The sequence below is a fragment of the Boleophthalmus pectinirostris genome, unplaced genomic scaffold, assembly GCF_026225935.1.
Source record: "Boleophthalmus pectinirostris isolate CB_2022bp ecotype Guang Dong unplaced genomic scaffold, ASM2622593v1 HiC_scaffold_2, whole genome shotgun sequence".
Taxonomy (NCBI): Eukaryota; Metazoa; Chordata; class Actinopteri; order Gobiiformes; family Gobiidae; genus Boleophthalmus; species Boleophthalmus pectinirostris.
The window spans coordinates 22,402,283-22,410,666 of record NW_026571152.1 but is presented as its reverse complement, the minus strand read 5'-3'; the positions used below and the strand labels follow the sequence as shown (position 1 = coordinate 22,410,666).

At 40.8% G+C, this 8,384-nt stretch overlaps 1 protein-coding gene across 1 annotated transcript in view; it reads left to right on the top strand.

Annotated features, from left to right (window-relative positions):
• The first annotated feature begins 1,281 nt into the window (after positions 1–1,281).
• Positions 1,282–8,384, top strand: part of LOC110169294 (filamin-C-like) — a 28,387-nt gene continuing 21,284 nt past the window's right edge. Inside the window, exons 1-3 of the mRNA XM_055155710.1 lie at positions 1,282–1,914; positions 5,679–5,927; positions 8,043–8,140. Coding sequence (XP_055011685.1) covers positions 1,539–1,914; positions 5,679–5,927; positions 8,043–8,140 — 723 coding nt within the window. The 5' untranslated portion in view covers positions 1,282–1,538. The remainder of the gene's footprint in view (positions 1,915–5,678; positions 5,928–8,042; positions 8,141–8,384) is intronic.

Sequence of the window (8,384 nt, the reverse complement as noted above, 5' to 3'; positions counted from 1 at the left end):
TAACTAGGTCAATACTAAGCAGCCTATAAATAATGCATCGTTTTTGTTTTTAGCTTTTTGCCATCTTACTAGAGTACACTACAGTTACTCTATTTCTGCAGTTTCATTTAGTATTACATATATCCTTGTAGTGAAGAAACTGAGGTGTGAATTATTTTCTTATATAAAGGGCTCATATTATGCTATTTTTTAATCTGTTATAAAGTTGTTTTCTTATCAAAAACATATCTGGATTTGTGTTTTGTTTCTTCCACACATGTTTAACACACAAATCCTGCATATTTAGATTGATTCTTCTCTCAAATAGAAAACACGCCATGTTCCACCTGTTGATGTCATGTGGTAATACAGGGAGTGCTCCACTGTGTTTCTAAACTCCATACACCTTCACTAGAATCATTTGTATGATTTCAGACCGCTGTTAACTTGAAAACTGCTTCACGACGTTGCAACGTGGAACAGAGCATTTTGAGCTTTGGAGATGTACACTATAACAATCCAGGATTACTCAAATAGTGTGAATGTTTTTGAGGCGGTAACAGCATTATAACATGGCTTAAAGTTTACAAGAGTCAATTATGCATAACATAGGACTTTTAAACATAAGAAACTAAAGCAAAAATATAAATACTTGTGGGCAGGGTGGATGTAATTTGAAAGTGGCCACAGTCACCCTTGTTTGATGACACTAGTGCTATGGGAACTACTGAAGAGCTTAGAACAGGCCCATTTCCTTAAATTAAGTGGAAGCCTCTAAAGCTCCCTGCGCTGCTATTGACCTTTGCCTGTCTTCATGGTAATATATTTCACTTATGGGTGGCAGACGCTGCGATGTGCACGCAGATAATGCAACTGCTTCATCATGACCTAATAATTTTAAAAGTTCCTATATAACTTTCAGTAAATGTCATGCGTCTGTACTTTTTTATATGTACCCCTAAACTCATCTGAACTATCACTTTCTTGAATTAGCTGCGTTGTTAAGTCCCTGCGACCCTGGAGCACGCACGACGCACACTCACAACAATCGGTAAGTCCCTGCCCCCTGTAGTCCAAATAGGGGCGCCTAAAAATAAGGCCCGTGTTGCAACTGAGACGCACGGGCCAATCAGCGCCACGTAAACCGACCCCACTGAGTGTATTCCTATGGACCAGCAAATAGACCATGATCACAGACCCTGGATGACGCGTCCCGGGCCCTTTATAAACCCATCTGTGGACACACTCAAACATTGAAGACACTACAGTGCTACTCTACTCACCTTCACACAGTTCATCTACTCTGAAGGGCTCGGTTTGTCAAGAAGGTGCCAATTAAAAGAAGCGGACGAGCAACTGCCTTGGACACTGTTAAACCGAATAAATTAATCGATCATATTCCTGACGGAGACATTCTTCGCAAGTGCATCCGAAAATCCCGAGGTGCTTTCTTGAAAACGCCTCCCAAGTTTGAACTGAACTTGTTTTTGCCATAAGGCCGCGAAAAGTTTACGCGCATTTTTAGCACACAAGTGCAACCGAAGTATATAAAAGGGATCATGATGAGCAATAACTACGGGGAAGAGCCGCTGCCTCCACAGTACTACCAGGCCGCGGACTACGGGGAAGAGGAGGACGACGAGATGCCCGCCACGGAGAAGGATCTGGCCGAGGATGCGCCATGGAAGAAGATCCAGCAGAACACGTTTACCAGGTGGTGCAACGAGCATCTCAAGTGTGTCAACAAAACCATCACCGACCTGCAGAAGGATTTTAGCGACGGCCTCAAGCTCATTTCTCTCCTGGAGGTGCTGAGCCAAAAGAAAATGTACCGGAAGCATCACGCGAGACCCAACTTTAGACAGATGAAGTTGGAAAATGTATCAGTGGCGCTGGAGTTCTTGGATAGAGAAAGAATTAAATTAGTGTCTATTGGTAAGTTAATACACATTAGAAACATTTGCATTAATACAATTGAAGTTTAAGTAAGATAATGCTCATAGATGTAGAATTTGATAATGCATGCATGTCTGTCTTGCCAATGTTGGATACCCCGTCTAAGGCCCATAGTTATTGGGTCCACTCTAATTGAACTAGGCCTACTAATGAGAACCTAAGTGAAGAGAATTATGATTACACATTAACAAGGCAGATTTATACCTTGACAACACACTGTATCTTAGTGACATAGCCTACTATTACTACTGCTACTACTACTGTTATTACTAGGCTACTATTTGGCCATATTAGCTGTATTTTTGTATTACTTGCTTTCATATCCGGAAGCGGTTTGTTGACAGTCTAATGATAAGTGACACTAAGCATAGGTCAAAGCACTCATTGGAAAATTACTGCAGAGGTGCCACTGAGGTCACCCACTTGTCTCAGAGCCGTGCTGATGCATTAGCCTAGCCTGGTGCAGTTTTGTGATCATGAACTTCAGGTTGAGAGCTCAGTGAGGCTGCAATAATGAAACAGATGGATTTTTTGCACCAGTTGACAGCACTCACATAAGACTCCATACACACTGAAAGGTGAAAGGTCAAACTTGAGTTACCAAGACTCTCTGTTGACAGCCTCTCCTGTCCCCAAACATGAGTGAGGAGGGGATTAGCTCTTCTGGGATCCAGCGGAAGAGACAGATAGCTGGAGTTGCATTAAATTCTGTGGATTTGTGTCAGGGTGAACTGCGGGGGTGAATAGAATACCTCTTCAAACATTTAACATCCCCCAATGAAATACACAGAGGCGAGAAGAAGACGTATTACTTAATTATAGCGTTGTGGACGAGCACACAATTCAAGCAGGACGGAAACTTATTAAACTTGTGACACTTTATTTTTTTCTGTTTAGTGACTAATGATGTTGCCACACACTTGAGTGAAATTCCCAGCGTGGTTGAGGCTTTTGGTCAGTGGACTATGAGGGAGCTGTGTTAAATATTGAGATAATGATATGACCAATAATATTTAGGTCTATTTTGACATAGCAAAAGTTATAATAGTAGTTTATGAAGAAAAACAACCCATAGCATTGGGTAAAATTGGGGCTAAACCAAAAGCAGGCCTCAAAGGTTAGTAAGGACAGAATCAGGACTAGCATCTTGCCCAAATGATTTAAGACAATGTCCACTAATGACTAGATCAAGAACTAAACCAGGTTTACATTTATAGGGACTAAAACCCAGGGCTAAATGTTGACATTGAAGACTAAATTACTAACAGAACCATAACTAAAGTCCATTTTCTGACTAAACAAACTGTGCATCATGTAACTTTCTGGTGAGAGGTATGTCACCTCCATTGGGTCTCCATTATGATTTTGTTTTGCCTGGAATGTCCCAATGGTATGGCATTAAACTTATTCATCTTACATTTATTCAATAATGGGTGTTTTTGTAGCTCAAAAATACCTTGAAAAACATGCTTTCTTACTGTGAGCGGGGTTGGAGATCCATAGATCCAACCTGTTGCTTGAACTAGCGGTGTCACTTGCTTGTCTCCTTGGGGATAGATAAGTTTAATGCTTTTCTGTAGAATGTTCCAGGTAAAACATAACATGTCCACTTTTAAATAACAATACAAACATAATATTATTGATGATATACATCTAGACCATAAATCCAGGACTAAATGTATAAAATAGGAACCAAAATATGGCCCAGTCTAAGCCAGAACTAAACCAAATTTTCAGCATATTTTGTCCAAGTGTCCAAGTGAAGGCCATAGCATATGCACTTGTGTGTGGTATATTTAGAGCGCAGAGGTAAGGTCAGAGGTTAAGCCCTCTGACCTCAGAGGTGTTTTTTGGGTTTTAGTGTACCCATACTAAATGTTGTACACAGCTGTAGCGCACGCATACACACACCCACCCACAGACACACACACACCCATACACACTCACATACACACACATACACCCACCCATACACACACATGCGCACACACGCACACACACACCCACCCACAGACACACACACATACCCACCCACACACATGCACACACGCACGCACGCACGCACACACACACCCCCACACACACACCACACACACACACACACACACACACACACACACACACACACACACACACACACTGTATCAGACTCTTTTGACAGAAAGGGGGCATAATAATAGAGGCCCTGGCATTTTACATCCTGCCCTGGCACTCTCCCCCTGCCACAGCTTTAGTGGGTCAATACTTTTAAAAGATAATGCCTCGCTTGCTTCCATTACAGTGACTGAGAGATGCTAAAAAAAACTCCATCAGGCTTAGTGGCACATGTGTCACAACTTGTAACTGGAGATCATTTGATAGATGTGGCTTTGCCCACACAGTTGGCCTTAAATCTGGACACAGTGAGGATCAGAGCCTGCTGTGCCATGGCCCTGTCCCCACCTGCCTGTAGACATCAAATAATGAAACATCAAATCTGACTGTCAGAAAATACCCACTAAACATCAGGGTGGGGATAACTGTGAATTTATTTACACAATCTAGCAAATTTTGTATTACTCACAAAATCCATGGTAAAAATGATTAAGGCTAAAATTACTAAAAATAACCAGGACCAGATGAAAAAAGCCTAACCAAATAAACGTAAGAGACAAAGCGGTATAGAAGGATAATCTAGACCAGATATAAACATGCTGTACCTGAGACTGAAAAGATTGAAATGATAGGGATCTCAAATAACACCTTCATCATGACATGAGAGATCTCCTTAGAGGCTATTTGGCTTAAATGTCTTAATACTAAACTGAAGAGGATTAAAAAGAGCTTACTTTGCTAACTTTTCCACTGAGAACTTGGGGAAATTAGCAGTGCATGTGTTGTCAATGGATCTAATCTCTTCTTTTTGATTTATCCTGCTACTGGTGTGGCGACTACTTTTGGACGTAATTGAAATCCGAGTGGTATTTATGCAGAGAGAGAGATCCACTTGCACATATCCTCAGCTGTCAGTGCCTTGGGAGCAGCATTGTGACTGGATGACAGATTGTCAGGGGTCCGGGCCGGGACAGCTGTCTGAGTGAAGGGGGCTCAGAGGGGAGCAGCGAGCGGCGTTAGAATCTTGTCTCCTCAGCAGTCACTCATCATTGTTTATATTTCCACTCAGAAAGCCTGGTCAGCTCCTCCACACATCAAGACTATTGATATTACAGACGGTTGCTCAGATAGAAACATCTTTTTGAATATGCTGCAAAAGTGAAATGTTGTTATTCAAGAGGAATCTCGCTGAGATTGTTACTGGATAAATTTAATGCAAAGTTTTGTTAGTACTAGTACCACACTGTTATTTTACTAAAATCAGCAATTAATACTGCTACTACTTCAATTCTACAACTACTATGACCACAACAATGACCACCTTTCTCAAAGCTTCTGTATCTACGTCACCCATTGTACTTAATGCTGCCATCACTTGAGAATAGAGTATCCACTTTGCCATCAAGGTCAATACATATTTCTATTGCTACTAGCTTACTACTTACTACTATCAAAGCTATTGTTGGACATTAACATAAAGTTAACATCAAAACACTACATCTACTAAATAACTAATGCAAGACTATGAACACTTTGGACGTATTAAAAAGCATCAATATTCTGGTATGCTGCTGATTCAAGATAAAACATTTTCATGCTTGTAAAATAAATCCATCTAAATTCTTTTGTTGTCTTGTGTCCAACTGCAGATAGCAAAGCCATTGTGGATGGCAATCTGAAGCTGATCCTGGGTCTTATCTGGACTCTCATTCTGCACTACTCCATCTCCATGCCCATGTGGGACGATGAGGATGATGAAGAGACGAAGAAACTCACTCCCAAACAGAGACTCCTCGGCTGGATTCAAAACAAGGTGCCTCAGCTGCCCATCACCAACTTCAACCGGGACTGGAGAGATGGAAAGGCCCTTGGAGCTCTGGTGGACAACTGTGCCCCAGGTGCGTAGACCATAAATTTAAGGAATATGATTGGAAATATACAACAAAACACAACAGGATGTAGGCAGATGTAGGTAGATGCATTTTTTGAAAGAAGTTGAATATAAATGGATTTATTATATGGTATAGCGAAGTTTTATTAACTCTCCAAATAAATGCAAAAACTGCTGAAGCTGTACTCTGGCCTAGAACCATAATTTTTGGATAAGATCAAGCACCCACTAAATAAATTAACACATTTTGTACCAAATACCACACTTTGGGATTAAACACATACCCTCTCCATACATCTGATCTTTAACTTGGCCTGGCTTTCACCTGTTTGCCTCCATAGAGAAAGATAAGTTTAATGCCCTACTTCTAAATATTTTAGTCATAGAAATTACATATTCACTGGCAACAAGAGCTATATTCACATTGTGCAAGCTAGTGGAAAAACTCTATTTATTATTATGACACAGTATATCGCCCAGCCCCTAATGCTGAGTAAGAATAACTACTGGTAGATTACAATTTGTGTGTACTTGAGTTTACTTTGGTTACTATGGAGTTGGGGGTCAGGGGACTTAAGTGTGAATTGGTATCATCTTCCAAGGAGACTAGCCTAATCTGCACCTCATCTTTAAATGACTGCCCTGTGACACACTGTAGACCCATAGATCTAGACTGAAACGGCAAATCAAATGCCTTGTAATGTGTCCCGAGAGGGCAGGTAGTGTCAGGGGTATATAGAGGGGTCAGAGATGCCTGGAGGACATCCCTGCCAGCTGTCCCACAATGACTGAAGCTTTCACTCACTCTGTCCAGCACCCTAAGGCCCAAATATATAATGTTTATAGACTGGCCACCACAGCAATCCCAAATTTGGACAGCATTCTTTCTCTCTTGTCATATGGGGGATGCTTGGCGTAGCTTCAAAATGCACGGTGATCTGAGAGATACAACAAACTGATGGTCTAAAAATCCCAAAAATCACAAAGCCACGTTTTGACTCACTGCCAGTGTTAGATATTATACTTTTAACTGTCTTTTACTGTGGGAATGGTGGAGGACTAGCCAAAGAGTAGAGCTGTGTAGAACTGTTTACAAGGACCATTGATCTGAACAGGCTCATCCTTCACAGTGCAGGCTGACCATACAAGGTGCTGCTGTTTCAGCTACTCAAACCAAACAGCTTGGTAATGGTTTTTGTTGTACCACTGAGTCATATGAATTAGTCATATCATGTCACTTAGATAGATAAGATGTAACAAAGCAACAATATATTTACTTTTTATATAATACTCAAGTTGATAGAATTGATTCCACATAATTTTTACCAAACAAAATCACATGTACTGCTGAATCTTCTACTTTCCCTTTCATTCTCTATTAATAAAACTACAGGACACTACATACAATCAAGAATACAAAGTTTGCTACTCTTTCCGTGTTTACCGTAATAAGAACTGTAGTGCTAGTATTATAATAAAAAGCAATATCTTTCTTCTTCACACCAATATATGCTTAAATTGGTCCTACTACTACGTTTTGTTCTAGTAATTTTAGCATTGCCATAATTACCTACACTACTGCTTTTTAAAATTTGAACAGAATAATAATACTATTTGTAGAGGCACTGATAAGAGGCTCTGTTGCAATTCCATTAAACAGCCAAACTGACCACCCACGTAGTACAGTATTAAGGCAACTGGCATCCTCTTAAAATGATTGACACCGCCTATCAGCCGTGTGTACACTTATAATTGTTAATATTGCCTCTGTGTCAATCATAATGGGATAAGGCTATTCTGTAGTGTGCCTGCATGGGCCTTTTGAGCGGGCGTCCCTTCTGCAATAGCCAGCACTAATCCAATTTAGGCATTAGCGGCACGAGGGAAGAGCTAGCTGTTGCCGTAGTGAAAGTGCTAATGTGTGTGTGCCTCGAGATTGTTTCCTGTTTCGTTTTCTTTCTTTTTTTTTTCCTGAATGATAGCCTCACACAAGCGTGCCGGGTAAGGTCATGTGATGGGGAGGAAGGTGGTGCAGAGATAACAATGGCAGCCCAAGTGAGCTTATTATAGCCCAGTAGAAGAGATATCTAACCTTGTTTACCCTGTTCCTGTGTTCTGTTAGGCCTGTGTCCTGATTGGGCAGAGTGGGACCCTAACAAGCCCGTGCAGAATGCCAGAGAAGCCATGCAACAAGCTGATGACTGGTTGGGCGTACCTCAGGTAATGTCAAGTGCAAATTACAGCCATTTGAAATCTTCAGTGGTCAAATGTAACAAAGTAAAAGTAGTAAAGTACTGTACTTGAGTAAAAAATGTAGGTATCTGTACTTGATTCAATTGAAGTTCAGTAAGTTTTGAATATGTAGTCAATTGTTTGAATTTTGTCACTTTAAGTATATGGCAAATGTTGTTTAAGCCAACATAAGAACTTGGCACATGTTGCCTACAAATTTATATTCCCATAG